General features: G+C 46.2%; 1 protein-coding gene across 1 annotated transcript in view; it reads left to right on the forward strand.

Annotated features, from left to right (window-relative positions):
* Nucleotides 1-25,255, forward strand: part of GABBR2 (gamma-aminobutyric acid type B receptor subunit 2) — a 394,966-nt gene that overhangs the window by 196,476 nt on the left and 173,235 nt on the right. Inside the window, exons 5-6 of the mRNA XM_066256664.1 lie at nucleotides 9,179-9,244; nucleotides 16,025-16,225. Coding sequence (XP_066112761.1) covers nucleotides 9,179-9,244; nucleotides 16,025-16,225 — 267 coding nt within the window. The remainder of the gene's footprint in view (nucleotides 1-9,178; nucleotides 9,245-16,024; nucleotides 16,226-25,255) is intronic.

Genomic DNA, 25,255 nt, shown 5'->3' on the forward strand with positions numbered 1-25,255 from the left:
CTTAGCCCAGTTTTCCTAGCCAGAAAGACCCCTTCTCTACTGCCCACTGCCCCAGGCCAGGCCACCTCCCAGGCCACATCATGGCCAGCCTGTAAAAGTCAGTTGCCTTGGGGCTTATAGCACCTCATCCCTTTCTACAACATCCAGTGTGGTTTGATTTGACTTTTTCAGCAGCCCAGTGGCGTAGATAGAGTGGGTGTCTGGGGCTGGGCCCCTGAAAACCAGGAAGTTATTGAATGTGGGTGGAGACAGACGCACAGGTGGCAAGGAGATACCAGATAACCCAGAGGTCAGTGTCGAATCAGCCTATATTTTTTAGCAGGACCCCACAATCCTGCCACAAGGAAGATAGAACAGTGTGGCCTTCTGCTTTTCTGCCCTTTTAAACGCAAAATAGTGATTGTAGGTCTCAAGACTTGTCTCCGTGACTTTGCTGCAGACTGGATGCTGAGCTCCTGCAGCTCAGGCCTGCGGGGGTCTGGCCTTCTCAGCCTGGGAGGCACTATCTGGGGCGGAGTAGTCAAGCCTTCAGGCTCTGGGGCCAGACCCACCCTGGGGTCAAGGCCCGCAGGACCACTTCCTACCTGTGTATCTTAGTCTAGAAAGACAGCCCGAGATTCTTATGAAAATGACTTATTGAGAATGTGCTCGGGAGAAGGGCAGAGAAGCAGGATGAGGCTAGAGGGGAGCAAGGCGAGAACGCTGTGTTGGTGGAGGCTTGGTTCGCCTGGCCCCACGGTGCCTCTGGAGCATAGCCTGCAGCACAGAGCTGGTCCCACCTGCAGCAGAGGCACTGGAGTTTTCCACGTGTGTGCCTCAGTCCCTGGATGCTGTGGATTGTGGGCCTGGCAGAACCTCTGGGGCCAGGAAACCCCCCTTAGCTGAGAAGGGAGTGAGCTGTTAGCAGCCCACTGTCACTGCAGCCGGGAGGGGTACACCAGCCCCCCAGCAGGGAATCCAGCAGGACCAATGGCATCTGCTGCACCTGGGAAAGTCTCTTAATTGGGGAGGGGGGAGGGAGGTTAGATTACTCATGAAACTTTCCAGAGTGGGCGTAATAGACTGAGACTGATGTACTGCTTAGACTGAGACTGATGTAACTGCTTAGTACAACACCTCAGGAATTGTCATTTACAGTATTTTGACTTTGCTAGATCCCATGCAAACTGAGAGTTTTTTTAATTGGGTCATCCTTCTTAAATGTCACTTTTGTGTGTTCTGTGATTTTAGCTCCCTTAAAGGGTCTCAGAGACAAATAATGGCCTAGTCTAGGAAAAGGGAAAGGCAAGCCACCTGGAGTTTCAGCCTCCCACCGCTCCCTGGAGGCCGGAGGCCGGCAAGCCATGGCCATTTCTTTCCATTTCTGCCCCTCCCCCATGGGCGTGGCTCCTTGGGGCAGGAACATAGGTCTCCATTATGGTCTGCAACCTTAGGTCTAGTCCTACGAGGTGTTGCCATTTGTCCAATCTCAGGTTCTCTACTTGAGCTCAGGCAGCCCTCTGCAGAGCCAAGAGTCCATGGCAGGGCCAGGATTTTTAAAACCCTGCCTTCTGTCATGTTCCTGGCTCTCTATGAAACCACAGCTTTGCTCTGTCACTTTCATCCTTGGAATTTTATGGCTCTCCTCCAGTCGTGGGATTCAGCTGGTTCACACCGGCTTGGCAGAACCAATAACTAATTTTTTGTTGAGTTCAGTGAACCAGTTGTTAAAATGGCACTTGTAATCAGGGTACTCTCTAAGGTGGGCGCCTGGGCAAACATTCAATGTGGAAATCAAAAATTTACATTCCTTTTTTTTTTTTTTAAGTGAGAGGTAAGGAGACAGACAGACAGACTCCCACATATGCCCTGACTGGGGTCCACCCTGCAAGCCCCCTACTGGATGATGCTCTGTCCATCTATGGCCGCTGCTCTGTGAGAGAAAGAGAGAAAGAGGAAGGGCAGGGGTGGAGAAGCAGATGGTAGCTTCTCCTGTGTGCCCTGACCAGGAATCGAACCTGGGACTTCCACACGCCAGGCCAACGTTCTCCTGCTGAAACAACCGGCCAGGGCTCCTTACTCTTTTTGTACCATTCATCTGTGCAACAACGTATTCTAAGTGCCTGTAGTAATATTCATTCCATCCATAGGTGAAAAAAGTTATAACTGAGGACACCAATCAATAATTAATATAGAAATGTCCTTTTTTTTTTTTAATTCAGTGAGAGGAGGGGAGGCAGAGAGACAGATTCCTGCATGTGCCCAACTGGGATCCACCCGGCAAGCCCACTAGGGGGCGATGCTCTGCCCATCTGGGGCCATACTTGCACCCAAACTTTTTTTAGCGCCTCAAGTGGAGGCCATGGAGCCATCCTCAGCACTGGGGGTCAACTCACTCCAATCGAGCCATGGCTACAAGAGGGGAAGAGAGAGAGAGAAGTGAGAAGTGAGAGGGGGAGGGGTAGAGAAGCAGACAGGCACACACAGTTTGGTTTCTGTGTGTCCCGATCAGAAACCAAACTTGAGACATCCACACGCCAGACCAGTGCTCTACCACTGAGCCAACCAACGAGGGCTAGAAATAAATAACAGTTTTATTATTTTTTTGTCAGATATTATTTAATATTTTTTCATTCATATTTTAAAAGTCTTTCTTATAGCAATCTAGTTTTGTATACTACTTTTATTCTTATTTAAGTATTAAATGCATGAGATAATAAACTACCTTTCAATGTATCATTTTTTTTTTTACTTAAAATGATCATTAGGGCAGGAAACCAGTTGTTAAATTATTTGAGTCCCACCACTGCTTTCTCCCCACCATGTTCCCCTCCCCTGAAATCCTTGAACTGTCCCCAAGCCCTTTCGACCAGAGGACAGTCTGCTCATACCTCTGGCAGGAAGGTGGGGGCTTAGCCAGAAGCAGGGGCCGCTGCCAGTGCAACATTTCTCTTTCCACTCTCTGGACTTTCAGGAAAAGGTACTTAGTATGCAACATTTAAAAGCGTGATTCTGGAACTTTTGTGAGAGCATGCTACGTGTGTTAAAAACATGAAATTCCCCCAAATCCAAAGCCTTCCCCCCCCCATACCTGAATCTTCCAATATATTGTTGCTCCAGAAAGATGAACCAGGTGTACCATGCTTCTCATTCTCATAGGACCACTCCTCATACCCTCCCTGAGCCTCCAGCACCCACTAAGGACCCCAGTCCAGTTGCATCTTCCTTTGTCTTCTCTCCGACCCTGGGATCCCAGGTTTCAGCTGCACGGGGTGCTGGCTTGCCCTCCTTCCTCCCAGACTATGCAGAATCTTACCCTCTCTCACTCTGTCTAGAATCAGACTGGGTGTGAATAGCTCCCTGTACCAGGCACAGCCTGGCCCTGGATAAGATCTTTCCTTAGGGCACTCTGATGGTCAGGGAGCACCAAGGCAACAGCACTGGTTCTAGGTGCTGGGCAGTCTTCCAGGAAGCCTTTTGACTCTCTGGGAAGAGGTAGTTAGATCATAGATCCCGTGGGCCCCATCCACTCCTAAAAGTATAGAAGCACAGACCACGCAATCCATACAACTTGGTTATCAAAGCAACAGAGACACTATATGGTCAACAAGTGGCAGAGCTGGTTATTTATCTGTCAGCATGGTGGTCAGCCATGAAGATGTGGGTCCCCTGGTCTATTCAAGAAATGAACATGGTGAACTCAATCAGTACCTAGGCCAGGGGTCAGGGACCTTTTTGGCTGAGAGAGCCATGAACACCACATATTTTAAAATGTAATTCCGTGAGAGCCATATAATATGTTTAACACCAAATACAAGTAAATGTGTGCATTTTATGTAAGAACAACACTTTTAAAGTACAATAAGTCTCTGAATTCTTTTTAATAACATTGTTAGGCTGTTGCTAACCAATGATGAATAAAGTACTTCTTGCCATTAATGCGACTTCTGGTGCTGCATGGTTTTGCTGATGGCTTTGTAGTCTGGTTGATACATGGTAAGGTTAAGCTTCATGCAGGAGTTGAGACTTGAGACTTCCATCCATTAAAGGTGATCATAGGTTGGTCTTAATGTTCTTTAGATGTGAGAAAGACTGCTCACATGCATACGTAGAGCCAAACATTGTCACAGCAATATTCACATGCTGCAGTGTGTGGTATGTGATGGGAAGCACGTTCCAAGTTTTGGCAATCAGCTGGTCTGCGGGTTGAAGTTTTTTCATTTCTCCCCACTTGTGTTTGCTCGCCAACTCAGCTTGCTGTCCTGCAAGTCTTTCCAAATCTTCATTCAGTGACTTGAACTTATTCACCCACATGTCTGAGGCCTTCAGGTCAGCAGCTTGTAGCTCAAAATCTCTGACGAAGACACCAGGGATGTAACTCAGGTCAGCGCTGTCCACTACACACTTGTGTGGATGGGTGATGAACTTAAAAAGACAAGTGCACTCACAAAATTCTCCAAAGCGCGCTTTGAATGACTGCCAGAGATTAGATGTGAAGCCTGTTAGCTGCTGGAGATCAAGATGTTGAGCAGGGTCACTTGCTGTGCATGCATCTTTAAACTTTCCCAGTTTTTCAAAGTGTAGTAAACGACCTGTTTCAATGTTGGCAATGAAGAGTTCCAGCTTGTTCTCAAATGCAAACACTGCTTGTTGAAGGGATAAGACTGTATTTCCAACACCTTGCATTTTCACATTGAGCTGGTTCAGATGTTCAGTCATGTCCACGAGATAGTAGAACTTCAGGAGCCACTCAGCATTAGCTAACTCATGATGCTCGATGTTTTTTATTTCAAGAGAAGTCCGGATTTTGCTCAAACAAGCTGTGAAACGACTAAGCACCTTCCCTCTTGACAACCAACACACATTGCTGTGCAAAAGCAGACCAGGATAATTATTCCCAGCTTCATCCAGCAGTGTTTTAAACTGGCGATCATTTAAAGCTTGGGCAACAGTAAAGTTGACCACCTGAATGACCAGCGACATCACTTCACCAAGCTGCTCGCCACACATCTGAGCACAAAGCGCCTCCTGATGTAGGATGCAGTGAAAACTTAGGATGGGTCTCTTTTCATGTTCATGAAGAAGCGCTACGAATCCTCTGTTTTTCCCCACCATGCACGGAGCACCATCAGTACACACTGAAATAAGTTTATCCATGGGTAGATTTTTTTCTTTAGTGAACTCAGTGAAAGATTTGAATAAATCCTCCCTTCTTGTTGTCTCTTTCATAGGCAAAACAGCAAGACTTTCCTCATGTAGTGTGTCACCGACAGCATACCTTGCAATCATGCTGAACTGGGATAAATGGCTTATGTCTGTTGACTCATCCAAAGCGAGAGAAAAGAATGATGCTGCATTTATGTCCTTCACTTGTGTGGCCTCAGTTTGATTTGCCATCATGATGGTACGATCATGAACAGTTTTGCCGACAGAGGCATGTCTTTTATTCATTTGATTATCTTGTCTTTATCCGAAAAGTCGTCAAAAAGTTCATTGGCAACATCAAGCATGAATGTTTTGGCATACTCCCCATCTGTCAATGGCTTTCTGTTTTTCACAATCACTAAAGCACCAGCAAAGCTAGCTGAATTCCAGTCACCTTGTTGGGTCCAAACACAGAGTTGCTGCTGACTAGCTTGCTCTCTGCATAGTAGCTCTTGACATGCTTTCTTCCTGCTGTCCCCCGTTGGATATTTCGATACAAATGTAGTATGGCATGTGTCAAAGTGCTGCTTTATATTTGACCGTTTAATCGATGCAATTTTATCATTGCATATTAGACACACTGCAGAACCTGCTCTCTCCAAAAAGGCAAATTCCTCTGTCCATTCCTGCTGAAAAGTACAATACTCGTCATCTTTTTTTCTTTTAGCCATCTTCTTCTTCAAAAGGGTTTCTGCAATTAGCTAGCTGACTACTTGATTAAAAGGAGGGAAGTTTACTTCCTGACCTCACAACGACCCGTGTACATTATGTATTATCCAATAAAAATTTGGTGTTGTCCCGGAGGATAGCTGTGATTGGCTCCAGCCACCCGCAACCATGAACATGAGCGGTGAGAAATGAAATGGATTGTAATACATGAGAATGTTTTATATTTTTAACGTTACTATTTTTTTAATTAAAGATTTGTCTGCAAGCCAGATGCAGCCATCAAAAGAGCCACATCTGGCTCACAAGCCATAGGTTCCTGAGCCCTGCCCTAGGCTAATGGGATATTAGTGCAGCGATGATACCAGCTACTGAATAACAGCATGGGCCAGGCTTTGTGCTTGGTGCTTTGCATAGCATTCATTCCCTTTATCATGCATTCAGCACCTGTTTATTGATATATATGCCATGTCTTGTGCTAGGAGTTAGGGACCCAGAGATGAACCAAATTACCCTCGGTCCAATGGGGAAGAGAGACAAGTAAGTGGTCCTGTGTCATGATAGAGTTCTCTGGACCCACAGAGGAATAAATGGCCACCAATACTGATGGGACAAAGATGGCCCTCAGAGTAGGGGAGCATGAGCTAAGGCATGAAGACTGAATGAGTGGGTTGGGAGGGAGGGACATTCTGGATGGGGGAGCTTGCAGAAAGAAGGAGGATAGAGTGAGAAGAATGAATGAATGAACTTCTAGCAGACCTGCAGGTAGTTCATTCTCACTGCTCTTGTAGGCACAGTGAGAAGTGAGGACTAGTGGGAAACATGTTTGAGAAGTGCACAGGAGTCATTTGGTAAAGAATCTAGAATGCTCTACTGAAGAGCTCAGACAGATGTTACATGATCACATTTGAATCTTGGAATGATCCTTCATTTGCTCTATGGAGACTTGGATGGAGGGGGCAGGACCAAAGACAGGGATCCTGGTGGAAGGCTGCTGTGGTCCACTGAGGAGGTGATGGTGGTGGCTAAGCCCACGGCAGTGGGGCTGGAGGGACAGGGGGGATTTGGGAGCTGTGAGCAGCCAGAACCAACAGGTCCTGGTCATGGCTTGGAAGAAGGAGAAGAGTGAATCTAAGGTGACCTGGGAGAGTGAGAGGTTGGCGACACCAGTCTCAGAGATGGACAGTGCAGGAGGAGGAAGGGGCTTATTGGGAAGGATGATGAGTTCCACATGGGACATGTTGAGCTTGAGGTGCCTGGGAGAACCCAAGGATGCGTCCAGGGGACAGCTGGAGAAGAGTCTGGGCTGGGGAGAGAGATTTTGGAGTCCAGAGGGGATCTGCGGCTGGGTCAGGAATGAGATTGCCCAGGGAGAGTGATGAAGGCAGAACTGAGTGGAACTCCAGAATTTAGGGATAGACAGAAAGATGAGCAGGAGTGACCAGGAGGTAGGAGGGAATCAGGAGAGAGCGTCGTAGAAGCCAACAGGAGGGCTGATAGCATGAATCCTACAGCCAGCTGCAAGGCGGGTCGCATTATATCTCTTTCAGAAATGAGGAAATTAAGGCTTCAGGAGAGTAAGACCCAGGGTCTTGGGGCTGGTTATTGAGGGAGCTGGGATTTGAACCAAGGTCTCTGTAACTGCAAAATCCAATAAGCTGTTTCTACTATATCATGTTGAGCAACACAGGACTTGGCATAAAGTAGATGTTCCATAAATGCTTGTTGGATGGATGGATGGATGGATGGATGGATGGATGGATGGATGGATGGATACTGTTAGCAAAATATGCTAAAAGATTTCAACAAACAAGCAGACAGAGCCTAGAATGTGCCTGGGAGCGTGCCTGCAGAACGGAAGCAGCTCAGAACTTCCGCAGCATTGCAGACGCTGTGATGACCAAGGCTCGCCTTCCTTCCACTGCTCTGTTAATGATCTTTTAAAGTCCTTTCAGAGCAAGTTATTTTTTTCTTCTTTTCATTTGTGCTTGCAAACGGAGGATGCTTTTAGAATCCAAGCCTTTTTTACTTTGCTAAAAAGTACATGATAAGTAAAATGGCTTCCCAGTCAGCACTTTCCAATTTTGAAAGATGCTAAAAACTGATATTTTAAAGCGTTGTTTCTCTTCTTTAGGCATCAAAGGGCCTTGAGGCCTGTTGGAGAGGACAGGATGAAGGGTGGGGAGCTAGCACTACCTGTGAGGCTGAGCCCCTCTGCAGAGGGCAGGAAGTGACGGGGGTGGGTGGCCATGGAGGCCAGGGCCCAGCTGGCCCCTGGTGGCTGCCCAGTATCCTCCCTCAGCCAGGTCTCTATGGGGTAGGGCCCCGCCCGGATGCTCACCGCCGAGACAGCTACCAAGGGCCACTAACCCTGACCTGGGAGGAAGCCTAAGACAGACATGGAGTTAATGTTTGTTGAACTAATAAATGAGTCACAGGTGCTGTTGTACAACTTATACCTATTAACCACGTTGAGATAGTAAGGTAATGAATAACCATTTATAAAGCTTTCAAATATATTTCCCTTTGAAATAAAGATGGGTCGGGGGGAAGGTAATAAAATACTATACTAGCCAGTACTGACTAGACATTTACTATAAGCCAGGAACCGTGTTAAGCACTTTGTGAGGATCATTTCATCTAGTGCCCCCAGCAACTCTGTGAGGTAGGTACCATCAGCATCCCCAGTTTGCAGATCGGGAGATTGAGGCTACAATGAAAAAAGGAGCCGCCTGAGGCCACCCTTGATGCTTGTGAATAGAGCTGATATTTGAACAAAGCTCAGAGAGCTCAAAGAGACTAAAATTTAATCGGGGAGCTTGTGGATTCCAGGACAGTAGAAAAATCTAGAATAATGGGGGCGGGGGGTAGGGGTCAGATGGGTTTCATGTCTCGTTTCCGCAGACACCATCCTGGGGATCTAGGAAGCTCCCTCTGTCCTCTCGCCTCAGTTTCCCTGTGTGTGGAGTGAGGAACAAGGTTAGACACGGTGTCTGCACCCTGCAGAGTTTAGAAGAGAGCAGGGGAGCGGCCACGGCCCCTTAGACTGCCAGCTTGAGCCTCCACCCTGTGCAGACATATCCCATGCTTTCCCCTGAGAGCAGGGAGGGCTGGCAGCAGGAGCCGAGGGGAAGCTGGCCCCAGAGAGGGCCAGAGAGTCCGGGCAGGGAGGGTAGGCAGGCCGGGCGGGGGCCGAGGCGTTGTCCCGCCCTGCTCGGGAAGAGCTCTTGGCTGGGAGCCTGGTGTGCATGCCCCTGCCCCAGGCCTCGAGCCTGCCGGGGTGTGCCGTCACCTGCTCACCTGTACATGCATGTCCTTCTGTCCACAGGGCAATGACGTGAGGATCATCCTTGGCCAGTTTGATCAGCATATGGCAGCAAAAGTGTTCTGCTGCGTAAGTAAAACTTTGATCGTATCATTGTGTCTTTGGGGAAGTTCGGGAAGCTTTTTCCTGGGCTCATTCTCACCGCCTGCTCAGTGAGGGAGGTCCTGGGACTGTAGTCGGAAGCAAACGCGACAATATTATTCTTACTGCTCTTTTTCTTTTCAAGGGGCTAAAACCCCAGGGCTCAGAACCGTGCAGTCACGGGAGGAACCAGGGACTTCGATTTACCCAGTCCGCTGCCTGCCCTGTTGTCTAAGCCCTGTCTGCTAACTCTAAGTCCTCTCTCCTCATGCATGCCGAACGGAGGCCTACGTGCCCTGCACAGAGGGAGACTCCAGATGCGGGCAAGACAGGGGCACCTCAGACTCCTCCCCGCCCTGTCAGCAGCTCTCAGGGCCTCAGCTTTAGAACGACCTGTCAAATCTACCCCTGAATCCTTTACAATTGTCTGGTGTGTGACAGACGACAAAGTACGTTACACCTTAACTCATTTAATCTTTCTGATAACCGTGTGAAGCAACTAGCATTGTCTCATTTTACAGATGAGGAAATAGAGGCCTGGAGAGTTGAAGGGACAGTTCATGTTAGAGCCAGGTTTCCCTCCCGTTCACCTGATTCCCAGTCTAATTCTCTCTCTTCCGTACAATGCTCTAGCCCAGGGGTCCCCAAACTTTTTACACAGGGGGCCAGTTCACTGTCCCTCAGACCGTTGGAGGGCCGGACTATAAAAAAAACTATGAACAAATCCCTATGCATATTGCACATATCTTATTTTAAAGTAAAACAAACAAACAAACAAAAAAAAACAGGAACAAATACAATATTTAAAATAAAGAACAAGTAAATTTAAATCAACAAACTGACCAGTATTTCAATGGGAACTATGGACCTGCTTTTGGCTAATGAGATGGTCAATGTGCTCCTCTCACTGACCACCAATGAAAGAGGTGCCCCTTCCAGAAGTGCGGTGAGGGCCGGATAAATGGCCTCCGGGGGCCGCATGTGGCCCGCGGCCGTAGTTTGGGGACCCCTGCTCTAGCCGAAGCAGATGTAGGAGCTCTAACACAGGAGCTGAGTCCTTCCATTACGAAGCCCTGGCTCCCCCTCGCCTGCCCTGGGTCAGGAGAAAAGTCAGCAGAATGGGGATCCAGTTCTGTGAGTTGTTATCTTTCAATAAAGCTCTTCCTCTTAGACTGGGGTTATTTTGAGTGGAGTCTCCAGTGATGGGCCACTAGCCTCTGTTCTCTTTGAACTTTTGTCAGTAACTTGAATGAAATTACAGCAAGCAGGCTTGTAGGCATTTTAGAAGATGTGATATATGTTGGGTGACAGAGTTGGGGTGCCAAGAACCTTAACAGACTGGAACATTTGATTAAAATCCAAGGAGATTAAATTTAATAGTCCTAACAGAAGGCTGTATTAGAACAAATCAAGCCGCCTAAGTCGAAGATGGGAGAGGCATGGCTGAGGAGTAAGTGCTGTGCTGAGAGCCAGAGATACGGTGGAGTATCGGTTGACTTCAAAGTTACAGCGAGTCGGCACTGTGAGCGCAGCTGCCTGAGGGCCCCGGTGACTTCAGGCTGCGTGTCCACACCCAGGGTGACTGGTCCCCCTGCTCTGTGCCGGAGAGGCTCTGCCCAGGATGCCCAGCGCAGCTCCTGTGCCCGTTGCAGAAGGGAGGCAGGGACTGAAAGGAGACCAGGGCGAGGGGAGAGCAATGGCTGGCACCCGTGGCGGCCGTAGCTGCGCAGGGTGATTTCATCCTGCAGCCCAGGAGCCAAGTGAGAACTGCCCGAGCCTCCCTCCGTTTCCCAGGGAGGAGGGAGGAGCCCCGAGGCTGACCTTCCAGGAGACCCTGAGAGGTGAGAACTCAGGAGTCCGTCTGTTTGGGCTTGAACCCTTGCCCAGCTGCTTAGTTATGTCATTTGGACTTGCTGACACTTTCTGAGCCTTGGCTTTCTCATCTGTAAAGTAGGGATAATAATAACAACACCTGTCTCCTAGGATTGTTGTGAAGATTAAATGAGCGAAAACACTTTGCATAGCACCTGGTGTATATTGGGAGCCCTCAGTACATGTCAGGTATCTTGTTTTGTCTGTCATGAAAGGTCTCCGGTGTCTAAAGGACCACCAGTATGCGGGCCAGTTTACTAACTGAGGGACTTTTCAAGGTTGTATTAAGCATCCGATGTATCAGTTAAGGGTAACAAGTGGTCATTTCATATGAAAATCTTACTAAGGAGTGAACATGAGAAAAATTTTAAAAGCAGAGAAAATTGATTTAATACATTTTTATTTCATAACTCATATAACCTTACACATTGCCATGTAGAAGTCCAGAAATGACCCATTTTGAAAAGGAAAATAATACCCCAAATTGGAGGACATGACCTCTTTTAGAGAAAAGGCTGGGTTTCCCCCTCTCTTCCCCACATCCCCAGGCCTTGCAAGCAGCTGGCACATGGTGGGTAATAACTCCAAGAAATATAAATTAATAAATACGATCCATAAAGCACACTGGCCGCTGGCCGCCTCCTGTTTGCAAGAAATGCAGACACACCTCGTGTTCTGATTTGAGCCAAACACCAGCTGAGGCGTGGCTGTGATTTCTGCCTGTGCCATGCACTGGGATTATCTTCTAAGTGCCATTTCCAGCCGTGGCTTCTGCTCCGGAACAGATGGTGGGGCTGTCTTCCTCTTGACCCAAATCCCCAAGCTGCTTGCCTCCCACGTCGCAGGGGGCGCCCTCCTGCCGTCTCACCCTACTTTGTGATGGGCCTTCCCTTAGCGTCTTTGCTGGCCGCTCTGTTCGCGCAGGGGTTTCTCAAGGTCTGGGTTGGGTGTTCCTTCCACGTGTCAAACCCTCGGATGGATCCGCCCTCCAGGACGTTCAGTCTTACCTGGTTAGGATGGAGTCCTTCTGGCAGGTCTGGAAGGTCCCGAGGAGAGTCTCTCAGTGTTTTCTCAGTGGATCAAGACTTGGGCGTGAGATGAGGAGGTTACTGCTCAGAGCAGGGACCCAGGGAGGGAGCCTTCCTGTCCAGGTTGGGATCGGAGCGCAAGCCGGATGGAAACAGGTGTCCCTGATATCTAAATGCCGCAGTGCAAACTTTGCAGCATGTTGCTGTGTTCTTGAGCTTGCAACTGCCACCCAGGGGGAGACAGGTTCCAGCAAATGCAAGGCCTATTTATAGCCCTGTGGCAAAATGTTCATTTTGGCTCCAGCACAGCACAAGCGTGGCATGTTGCCTTTGTCTTCTCCTCCCTCCTTGGTGGTCTGGTCTGAATTCTCTAGCACAATGAGCTGGGTCCTGGTTTTAGCTCTGCCAGTTTGTGTGGCTTCAGGGAGGTCACTTTGCAGCTCCGGTCCCTGGCTGCCTCACCTCTAAGATGGAAGCAATGATCCCTGTTCCATCGGCCTCATGGAGCTGTCGAGAGGCTTAACTAAAGCCACCAAAGGGAGACAGACCTTTGTCCCAGCTGTTGACTGCTTTACTGATGTGAGGATTTCTCACTATATTTTAATGAACTATAGTATTAAAGGGAAATGTCCTTCTTGCATGGGGGGTGGGGGGTGGGCAAAAGGAAAGTTAATAAAAGAGGAAATGGGACTTTAAAAAATTTTCTCGTCATGGTTCCCTATTAGTCTACAGCCAATAGGAACGGAAGCAGTTCATGGGCCTAAGGAAGCTGAGCTGAGGACCGCCCGTTGCCACGTGGCAGGGCCCGTATGGTAGCCACAGGCCCTGAGACTACATTCCTACCAGAGGAGAGAAAATGAAAACCAAGGTGACGAAGTCAACTGGAAATATATTCATCCAGTCAGCCCACACCATTTATCAGGTGCCCTCTGTATGCCAGGCTCTGTGCTAAGTACTAAGGACCCTGGGAAGAGCGATCCCACCCTCCAGGATCTCTCCATCTGGCCAAGGAGACAGCTAAGCACACCAGCAGCTACTTATAGCTGTGTGTCCAACCACCTCAGCCCCTTTGAATGTGGGAGCATCGGAATGGGAGCCTAGAGGCTTCTCCACAGTTGCTTTAGACCAGGGGTCCCCAAACTTTTTACACAGGGGGCCAGTTCACTGTCCCTCAGACCGTTGGAGAGCTGGACTATAAAAAAAAACTATGAACAAATCCCTATGCACACTGCACATATCTTATTTTAAAGTAAAAAAGACAAAACGGGAACAAATACAATATTTAAAATAAAGAACAAGTAAATTTATATCAACAAACTGACCAATATTTCAATGAGAACTATGGGCCTGCTGCTTTTGGCTAATGAGATGGTCAATGTGCTCCTCTCACTGACCACCAATGAAAGAGGTGCCCCTTCTGGAAGTGTGGCAGGGGCCAGATAAATGGCCTCAGGGGGCCGCATGCGGCCCGCGGGCCGTAGTTTGGGGACCCCTGCTTTAGACAGTGGGTGATATATTCAAGTCCAGTCTACCTCCCTTCCAGACCCTCACTCAAAACCTGGTTACTTTGGCACTATACCTGTTTATCAGTCCCTGCTCTCCAAGCCCATAGCAGTCTACAGTCAGCCCGTTCAGAGCGAGGAGAGGGATGTGATGACAGGGAAAGTGACTGCCTAGACCTGACAGCTAAAAAGGAGACAGAGCCATTCCAAGTGGACCCCAAACTCCACAGAGAGCAGTGTCAGGCCCTTTGGTGTTCGGACCAGTCTTTGTAACCCCCGAAAGCGTCACTGTGCATGGCCCATCATAATGACCAATGTTCAGTGTGAGACGGGGAGTAACCAAAAGGAGAAGGGAACAAGGAGCAGCTGACACGTTCCTGAGTGTAGTGCTGGACAGGCAAGGCACACATATTATCTCGGGCGAGTCTTCTGTCGCCCCAGCTCTGTGGGCTTCGCTTTCTGCAGGCTGTGGATGAGAGCTGGGAGGCCAAGGTCAAGTGCTGGCTGCCCGGCTGGTGTGGGGCAGAGAATCCAGGGCCGCTTGACTGTATGACCTTTTTCCTTCTTTTTTTTTTTTCCAGAAGGTTAGGAGACATTTTTTAATAAAGATTACACCTTTTCTTTTATTCATTTTAGAGAGGGGGGAGGAGAGAGAGAGAGAGAGAGAGAGAGAGAGAGAGAGAGAGAGAGAAGGGGAAGGAGCAGGAAGCATCAACTCCCACATATGCCTTGACCAGGCAAGCCAGGGTTTTGAACCGGCAACCTCAGTGTTTCCAGGTTGACGCTTTATCCGCTGCGCCACCACAGGTCAGGCCAGGAGACAATTTTTATCTCATAAAGATTGACTAGTGTTCTAAACAAAATGTATTGTCACTCAAATGGACTAAGCTTTTGTTTTCTGGAAAATTTACTCAAAGGAACAACTCCTTACGCAGGTCAAAGAGCTGTCCCAGCAGATTCGTGCGAGGCCCCTGGCTTCCTGCTCAGTACTGCCTCTACAGTGGGACATGGTCTCTGTCCTCACAGAGTAAGGCAAGCCTGCCTTTGTGTCTGGCTAGAAGGCCTCGCGTCCTCACTCTGTGCCTATTGACTCTTATTTCATGCACATTCCTAATAAGCAGAGCTTTCTTCTTGCCTCAACTTGTTAAGAATGAGAAGGTCCAAAAAGTATTGTTTTGTTTTATTTTGCTAAGAATAGAGGTGAATTTAAAAAAAAAAAGGGATTTTGAATCTACTTAGAAACTTCATTCTGGACCCAGTTTTGGTGAAACATAACATTGCTACATAGTGAGGTGTTCTGGGTGCACCTAAGCTATCAAAAAGCATGCTCCTCCTGATATAAATTAATCAAAATAATAACTAAAGCCAAAGAGAGGTCCAGCAGAACAGTCTGATGATGTTGTTGCGTGTTTTTTTTTTTAATGGGAGGAAGGCAGTGTGGTTTTGCAGCATGATAGTCAGCAGATCTAGGTTCCGGAATGACTCCCTGGCTCTGTGACCTTGGAGAAGTGACTTTCTGTCTCTGGTTTGTAGTTTCTCCATTTCTAAAATGAGGATGATAAATTCTGCCCTAACCACCACCTCAAAGGATGCACATGAATGACAAATAAGATGTATGTAAAGCACACAGATGTACTGGACTTTTTTTTAAAGGATTGGATTTATGCACACATTGCTTTGGGTAAAGATTCAGAGAGAGACAACGCTCAGTTTGCCAAGAGGCATCTTATATAAACTGCACACTCAGATTAAATTTTCTTGGCCCCTTGCAAAATTGCTCCCCCTGGGTTGTGTTTTAAAGTAAAGAACTGTACAAAAATAGCCTTATGAGATCTGTTTGTTATAGGAGTGCTGTTGAGAGCATGCTGGCTAATATGAGGCATTTTATTTTTTAGGGTTAAAGCCTAGAAAACATTTTGTTTCCCTGAAGAACTGGTTTGTTTTCTCCTTATTGCTAATGAGAACCAGGCAAATAATTTTGTTGCCCTTTTCTCTTGGGCTGCCAGGAAGTCCCTGGTAAAATATGCAACTTATGTGTAGTGTTGGAAACTTTGGCCGACTCATCTGTGTTCTGTTCCCTTTACCTCCTGTGAACATTATAATTCATATTTTGTCAGGTCCTCATGTTTTACTTTCTTTTCAGTATGTATTGTTCTGTTATGCATGTTATCCACAAACTACCTTGGATCCCTTGAGAGATAACGAGGAGACAAAGCAAGTAATAAAAAAATGTATAATAAATCTCGTGGTAAGAGGAAGCCTGAGTCTCCCCACCCCCCAACATACACACACCTCTCTCACAGGACACAAAGCCTTGAGCAAATGTTTAATTCCTGGTGCCTTCATGGTCAACCCATCTGTTGTAGGCATTCGATGAGAGCATGTATGGTAGCAAATACCAGTGGATCATCCCGGGCTGGTACGAACCTTCCTGGTGGGAGCAGGTGAATAAAGAAGCCAACTCCTCCCGTTGTACCCAGAAGAAGCTGCTTGCTGCCATGGAGGGCTACATCGGTGTGGACTTCGAGCCCCTGAGCTCCAAGCAGATCAAGACCATCTCAGGAAAGGTCAGTGCCTTGGTCTGTCCGACTCAGCCCCCAAATCCATCTCCTTTGATCACCTTATTTGATTAAGTTGGCAAAAAGTACCCTTTGCTGTGTGTCCTCGAGAAAATCACTTGACCTCTCTGAGCCTTATTTATCTATTAAATGGGGATAGCCAACCATCCACTGAATGCCCCTCTAGGAAAACTGTGGGCATCAAATGAGGTAAGGGTGTTTTGTAAGCTCATAACACAGGGTACATTTAAGGGGTGGAGTTGTGACTTTTACAATACCAACTACAAGTGTTACCTCTCAGACTGTGCTGTGGTTTTATCCTGTGCCCCTCAGACCTAGAATACTGTTTCTCAGTCACACCGATGCTCCCATCAACCTGGAGAGGAAAGACCCTCAAATAGACTTGGGAAAACATGCTGTAGACCAGCCAAATGGGTTTGAACCCCAATTTTGCCACTTATCAACTATGACCTTGAGCTTGAGTTCTCTCTAAGCCACTATTTCCTCTTCTGTATAATAATGGTAAAAATATCCTCCACTGAGGTTAAAAGGAGGACTGATAGCAGACTGTGCAAGGTGGCTTACATGGAGTCTGGTGCCTTGTACTGTCACCACGGGGAGGAAGACCTAGGTAGGTGCTTAAGTCCTTGGGGCCTCTGTATTTCTCACCATGGCTTATGAACCCTGCCCTGCTTATCCAGTAAGACTGTATGGCGGTGTAAAAGTATTTCAAAAGTACATACACCATTCTCTATCAGTGTGAGTGTTCTCAGGAGTCAGGCAATGACAGCCCTGGTGAAGATGATAACGTTCATCTCTGTTTTAGCTACCAGCCAGAATTTGGCACAGCAGTCCATCATTCTTCCCTGCCTTCTCAGAGCTCAATTCTTTACTTAACCCAGTTTCATTTAAAGAATAAACTTCATGTAAAGCAAAATATATGTGTCTTATTTTTGTCCATTATTTAATCACAGTTGGAGCCAACTCTACAAGAACAGTTTATTGATTTGTCAAAAAAGTAGCAAATCATTAGGACACATTTTGTAAACAACTCCTAGATCATGCTGGCACCTGAGGGATCCTAGAAAAACACTCTGGTTAGAAAAGGTTGAAAGAAATATTTTTATACCAAAATCAATGAGTATATAAAAAGGTTTTAAGATGCTGAATAATGAATAGAAACAACGTATTATATTTCAGCAAGTGTTATTATTAAAAGTGTCAAAGTGTGTACAGTTTATTACGAGAAACTTGGTCCAGGGATACCCTATACTATAATCTAAAAATAGTGTCAAATTTGAGGAAAATACAAAAACTAAGGGAAAAATTCTATGCAAGCAGACAGTAAATAATTTCACTGAGAGGCTTACGGAAGAGCAAAGACGTCAATGACTGCACACTGTGCAGTTAAGTGGGGTGAGGGCTTCAACACGCGTGAGAAGGGCCTCAGTGATCGCCGTGCAGATGTGACCTGGGCAGGTGAGCGCAGGTATGAGGTGTGCTCAGGAATGCACTTTGGGAAGATCATTTTCTGCAGTGATTCTTGGAGCAAATATTTTGACTTTATAACAAATATATATTTTCTCTTTTGATTTTTGATTATTTTTATTTGGGGCCAGTGAGGAGACTGCCCTTACCCCTGCATTGCTATGACTGGGACACCTTGGGGCTATTCCTGGGCTGTTCATTCTTCTAGCAGTGGGGGCAAGGGCCTCCTGGACCCCCCAGGATGGAGCAGTGCCATGGGAGCAGAGGCAGGTTCCCAGCTTCCAAAATTCCAGGAGAACCAGTCCTTGTGCCCAGAGTCTTTGAGGCAAGAGGCAGCACTTTTTTACATTATCCTGAAGTTGCAAGAAGGTTGAAGTTACACAGGGATTCCTGCAGCCTTTTTGCCTCTTAGAATCAGAGGGCGTTAGGGCTCTCCTAGAGATCATGTAGACCAGCCTCCCATCATCAGACTCTCAGGTCTTCCAGTACCAAAGAACTCACTATTTCTCCCTGATGTCCCCTACTGGTCCCTCTGGGTCCATACAGGTCCTTTGGGCAGTGACCACATCCCTGGAAGCATCCCTTGTCCAAACTAAACAGCCTGTCCCTCCAGTTGTAACTCACAAGTTTCATGGCTGGGACTAAAGGCAAAATCTAAGGGAGTGGTAAAACTTTTGTAATCAAGATAAAAAATATTTTGGCCCTGGCCAGGGAGCTCAGTTCCTTAGAGCATCATCCCAGAATGTCAAGGTTTGGGTTTGATCTCCTGTCAGGGCACACACAGGAATCAACCAATGAATGCATAAATAAGTAGAACAACAAATCAATCACTCTCTCTCTCTCTCCCTCCTTCTCTCTCTTTCTCTTTCTCCCCCCTCCCTTCTCTGTCTCTCTCTCTAAAATCCATAGACAAAAAGTTTTTTAAAAGATATTTTAGCCAAACCTGTGGTGGCACAGTGGATAAAATGTCGACCTGAAACACTGAGGTCACCAATTTGAAACCCTGGGCTTGGCCTGGTCAAGGCACATATGGGAGTTGATGCTTCCTGCTCCCCCCCCCCTTTCCCTCTTGCTCTCTCTCTCCTCTCTCTAAAAATGAATAAATAAAATCTCTTAAAAATATTTTAATCCAATTTTTTAAAATTTAAAAGTAATGTAAAAATACAGGATGAAACACAGTATCAAAATTTTAGATAAAGACAAGATCTAAGGACCTGGATTACAATGAGCTAAGTGATTTGAGTCACACGATTGCAGGATTGGATCTTGTCTTTATTTAAAATTTTGATATTTTGTTCATCATTGGCTTTTTTGCATTACTTTGATTTACTAAAATATTATTTATCTTGATTGCTAAGGGTTTGGGCTCCCTCTTGAATTCTGCACAGTAAGGGAGCTTCCCCCTGATCATGGCCTTGAACAAGCTGTATTCGTCCTGCCCCTTCCTGGGCTCGGCCATCCTTCATACTGGCTCTTGTTGAACGCTCTCTCTCCAGGTGTAGGGCCCAGAGTTAATAATGCATTTCTATTTGTGGTCTGACCACAAGCCAACTTCCCCAACCAGCCTTCAGAAGTCTATGGTCAAAGGAAGTTCTAGAGAGTTGAGAATTGTTTCTTGGATTTGAATTTGTGTTTTATATGACTGCTGGGGATGCTGGTCAGCAAGGCACAGGCTGCTGGCTCGATGCCTGTGTTTTGGGTCCATCAGTGTCCATGAAGACAAGCACGTGTGTAGAGCCATCCCCTGTCAATGGGATATTGCCCTCCTCACTATTTACATATCGAGAAGCTAAGGGACACCCCAAGATCACCATCGTGGGTTGAATAATGACCCCTAAAAAGATATATCTACATTTCAACCCTTGGAACCTGTGAATATAACCTTATTTGGAAAAAAAGGTTTTCAAACATTTAATTAATTTAAGGATCTTGAGATGAGATTATTTGTGATTATCTGGATAGGCTCTAAATCCAATAACAAGTGTCCTTGTATGAGAAAGTGTGGGGGGGGACTTTTGCCACATGGAGAAGGTCATGTGAAGACAGGCAGAGACTGAAGTGATGCATCTGCAAGGCAAAGAGCCCCAGAGATTTCTGGCGGGCACCTGCGCTAGGAGAGGCGTGGGCCAGGGTCTCCCTTGGAGCCGCCGGGGGGAGCCAGCCCGCCAACACCGTAGCTTCAGACTTCTGGTCCCCAGAACTATGAGAGAATAATGTCTGTTGTTTTAAGACCCCCAGTTTGTGGACATGTGTTATTGGCAGCCCCAGGAAATGGATACAGTCTTCCAGAAGACCAGGGAGAGATTCAGCACTTGAGACCAAGGCTGCCAGTTTCCCATACCATGCACCTTCCTATTTGCCATGCTATCTCTCTAGACTTGTGAAACAGAGTGCACCTCAATAAGCCTGTTCGGTGACATCTCAGCAGGCCTCTGTTAGTAAGTGGCATAGGATGAGCATACGAGTAATCGGTAATCGGGAGATCTGGCACAAATCCTAGCATTCCCACCAATTAATCCATCACCTCAGCTAGCCACTCTCTCCCTGGGTCTCAGTATCTTTCATGGAAAATGAGAGGTTTGGACCACATGACTCCTAGTGTCCTTTCCAAGCCAAGTTCTCTTACTATGTAAATGTGGTATTGGGTTATTGCAGCAAACCATGTGGCGCAATTATGTTAAACCCCGGAATCCCCTGGATAAAAGTGACTCCTGAGAGAGAGAGTCACAGAATCAGGTGAAACAGTTTTTCCTCTTGGAATGCATTCTCCCAGGTTCCCTCTTCCATCTGCCTGTTTCCAGCTTCAAGCTGTCCCCAGCTGTCTCATTGGCACCCAGGAGATTTCTGGTAGGAGGAATAACAAGGTCATGATCTGCCTCCAGAGCACGGTCATCAGTCCCTTTCTGTTGGAATGTCCAGAGACGGAGCCGTGCAGACCTGGCTGCCCGCGCACATCCAGAGCTCCGTCTTCTGGAACCTCATGACGACGACCTCTGGGCACCTGCCTTGGCTCTAATGTCTGTCTTTTTCTCCTCGTTGAGGTTCCTCATCATCACTGTGCTCTCTCAAAGTGACTCTGTTGACATGGATGGCTGCCAGTGTCAGCTTTCACTTTTCAAAGTCCCGTTGGGTTTGTTTCCATGGTTTGCATTTGCAGTTCTGGCCAGGTTGCTCTGGTGATGGCTCAGCCTTGCCGGTGAGGACGTCCTCCTGTTACGGTTCCCCTGCTGAGACACAGAGCTGGGCCAGGCACCAGATGGTGATGTTCACAGAACCCCGGAATCAGTCGGGACCTCAGAGGTGGCCCCAACACTCTATCAAAGGGGCAGGCTCATCCTCTGGAAGAGTTTTGTAATGTTTTCTGGCCAGAAGCCTCTGCAACCGCCCACAACTGTTTATTCAACAGAACTGGAAGAAACACAACTTTAGCGAGTCCTCGACTTAGAGCCAGTGACCCACGAAACTGCACCCATCCCATTGTCACTGCTGTGGGAGCTCTGTGACAAAGAACATGGAGCTTTCGAGGATGAGATAATACAGAAGAAAGTATCTTGCAAAGTGCCAGGCACAAAATAGGTGCTCAACAAATAGTAGCTCTCTTCCTTCTTTGGCACAGGAGCCTCGGGGGTCGGACAGAGGAGTAGTGAGATGGATGATGACTCCATAACGCAACGTTATGTGAGGTGAGGGATGGCCACGGGAATTGGGATTTCTTCTGGGTTTTTAAAAAAATAATTGTTCTTATTCAAGTAGAATATCTATGTATGTACCCACCACTCAGGTCAAGAAAAAAAAAATTATTAGCAATCCAAAAGCCATCCTTATGCCCTGTCCCATTCAGTACCCACAGCCAAAAGCAACCATTCTTCTGATGTCTGTCACTAGACAGTTGCCTGTTTCTGAGCATTAAATAAATGAAATCATACAGCATATACTCTTTGGGCCTTCCCTCTTTCACACGACAGTATGTTAGTGCGGTTAATTTATGTTGTCCCATGTAGACATCTGCTTATTTTCACTCCTGTCTAGTGTTCCGCTGTTTGACTACACAATTTATTTAAGGGGACATTTGGTTGTTTCATTTTTGGCTATTATGAATAGTGTTGCTTTGAACATTATTGTATCCCTCTTAGTAAATACTTTGAAATCCCTTTTTTTTATAGTAAGTGTTCTGATATATCCAGTTACTTTCTCAGTGTCTTCTATTCTAGGGTGGATTAGTCTTGCTGCTATTTATTCTGCCTCACCCTTAAATGGCTCCCATCTTCTGTTTTTCCCCACAGTTTTTTTCAGTCTACTTCTATTTGCCACAAGCCTTGCATCAGGGCATGAGTCGTGCAAAAGCATAAGTGATTGCAGTACTGGAATTTTTCTCTTTACTCACTGTGATTTTGCAGTTTTGATATTCCCCATCTTCAATTAGTGTTGAAGGTATGATCTTGGATAGAATTTTTGCAGCTATTAAACCATTTAGTATAGTTTGGGAAGTTTGGGGGAAGTTTATTAATACACAGCTTGCATTGTCTTCAGCTGCTTGGAAGTCCTCTAAATTAAGTTATTTTTTCAGTGAACAGAAATTATTTATTTTAACGAAGCCTACCCCAAAATCATGAAGGCATTTTTCTCTTGTCTTTTAGAAGTGTTTTGTTGTTTTACCTTTCACATTTAGATATATAGTCAATCTGGAGTTGTTTTCTTTTTAGGATTTTATTTAGTCCTTGGCCAACTGGCTCAGTGGATAGAGTGTCAGCCTGGCATATGGATGTCCTGTGTTCAATTCCTGGTCAGGGAAAATAGGAGAAACAACCATTTGCTTCTTTCCTCCTCCCCTTCTTCTCCCCCTTCTCTCTCTCTTCTTCCCTTCCTGCAGCCAGTGGCTCAGTTGGTTCAAGCATTGGCCCTGGGCACTGAGGATTGCTTGGTTTGTCCAAGCACATCAGCCTCAGGCACTAAAAGTAGCTTGATACTCAAGCATCAGCTCCAGACAGGGTTGCCAGGTGGATCCTGCCAAGAGAAAAATTCCAGTACTGCAATCACAGGAGTCTGCCTCACTGTCTCTCCTCCTCAAAAAACATAAAAATAAAAATAAAAATAAAAAAAGATTTTATTTATTTTATTTATATTAAAGAGGAGAGAGAGAGAGAGGGAAGGGGTGGGTGGTACAGGAAGCATCAACTCATAATAGCTACTTCCTATATGTCCCTTGACTGGGCAAGCCTGGGGTTTCAAACTGGCAACCTTAGCATTCCTGGTCAATGCTCTATCTACTGCACTACCACAGGCCAGGCTGGAGTTGGTTTTGTATATGATGTGAGGAGGGATCAAGATTCCTTTTCTTCCTTTCTTTTTTATATGGATATTTAAATCATCAATTATTGAAAAGTTCATCTTTTCTCACACTGCACGTCCATATTATATTTATCATAAATCAAATGACTGCATATACTTCTTTCTGTTTCTAAACTTTCTTTTTTTCTTTCATTTTTTTTTTCACTGAAACACCTTTTCCTTAATTATTATAGCTTTACAATAAGTCTTGATAATTAGTTATAAACCTTACTCTTCTTTCATAGTTGTTCTTAGCTGTTTTTATCTCTTTACATTTTTGTAAGCAGTTCTGAATCAGGTTATTGATTTACATACACGTAGACACAGCCTGCCCTGGTTTCTGTTAGAATTTTATTGACTCTGTAGATCAACTTAGGGAAAATTGACATCTTAATATTATAGAGTCTTCTAATCCATGAATTTTGTATGTTCCTGCATTTACTTAGATCATCTTTAATTTCTCTCAAAAATGTTCTATAATTTTCTGGGTAGAATTTTTGCACATATTTTGTTCGATTTAGTTCTAGGTACTTGATGTTATTTTGGTGACTATATGTTCAAATGACTGTTGGGTACATACTGGAGGTGAAATTTCTGAGTCATAAGATTTATCTTGCAGTGTTCTCAACTAAAACCCTGGGGTGTTTCCTGGCTCTGGGTTCCAAGTTTTGCTTTCCTGATACTTTGAGACACCAAACACTCCTGTTTATTTGCTTGGCCCCTGAGCACCACTTTTGCTCAGTTTCTCGGCCTCCAATTTATGCAGCTTAATTATCACCAAATCTTTCAAGTGCAGATGGCCGTCTGAACGCCGGCCTCGCTGCTTTGTGTTTCCTTTTTTCTCCGAAACCTTGGCACTACAAGCCTTGCTGCTCTGATATCCCTAAGCTACAGTGTTTCTGTTGTTCCTTCCCCACGGAACTGCCGCTAACTCTGATCCAATGCTTTCTGTTCCTGCGACTGGCCTTGCAAAGCATCAAATGCTTCCGGAGGAAACAGCGAGAACTGTTGGACTCTTTTCAAAGCGTTTCTCCTCTCTCCAGACTCTTGGCTCCTTGAGTCCTGGATGTCCTGGTTGTTTTCTGATGCCTTTGTGTATTTCTTTTTATATTTTATTCTGATTTTCTGAACTTTCTTCATAAATTCCTGGATGTCCTGGTTGTTTTCTGATGCCTTTGTGTACTTCTTTTTATATTTTATTCTGATTTTCTGAACTTTCTTCATAAGAGATTTGGTCTGACTTACGCTATTTCATCATAGTCGAGGTAGAAGTCTGAACTGAGACTATTTCACTTAAAAGGAGGAGAAGAGTCCACTGGGGACGGGGCAAGCACATCACAGTCTTCAGCTCTCCGAGGCTCTGTAAGAGGGAGCAGACGTTTAACATGGCTTCACAGGATGATGTAACACGCTGAGTACAAGTTACAGGGAGATAGATGCCAACTTCGCTCCCGGAAGCAGAGTCCCACGGGCACCGTGTGTTCCTTCAGGGGAGACCCAGCCTCAGAGCGCACTTCTCCATGCTGGAGGGGTCTCGGAAGGAGCTCAGCAAACACCGGAAGTTGCTATTGAAAAGACCTAATAATCATCTTATAGGAAAGACTTAATCAGTGCTAACTGATTTGTGTATTACTGAAATCTTAGAAGATTTTTAAAAAAATATAAATGCCGAAGTTATCTCGCAGACATACTGGAACAAAATGCAAAGCCCTGGTATCTGCGTTTCTATCAAGCTCCCAGATCATGCACAGACTGGAGTCTAGGAAGCAATGAACTAATCGTCCCTAAATGTACCTTCCGAATGAGCCTCTGTGAGTCCAACATCGTATAAGGAACTTCAGGGAGGAAGGCTACCATTTGTACAGCTGCGGTGGAGAGGGGGTAGTGGCTAGGGGGCTGCAGCTAGAGATGCGTCCTTCCCCTCCTCTATTCAGCCTGTGAGGCCCCCTCCTCCGAAAGCAAGACCCCATGTAGTTCTGTTGGGAGGATAGACCCATGAGGTTTAGTCACATTGTGGGGTTAGCAAGCCTGTGTGGGCTAGCCTGGGAACCCAACCACTATTTATAACATAGTTTCTGTGGGGAAATGTGTTCCAAGTTCCAACCACTGCCTTTAGAAAGTATGCTGGAGCACAACCTGTCAGTAATTGGGACAATCTGTAGACAGTTATTTTCTCAGAAACTTTTAGCATCTCATACACTTGACCTCAGATAATGAGTAATT

Source organism: Saccopteryx bilineata, chromosome 2 (assembly GCF_036850765.1).
Source record: "Saccopteryx bilineata isolate mSacBil1 chromosome 2, mSacBil1_pri_phased_curated, whole genome shotgun sequence".
Lineage (NCBI taxonomy): Eukaryota > Metazoa > Chordata > Mammalia > Chiroptera > Emballonuridae > Saccopteryx > Saccopteryx bilineata.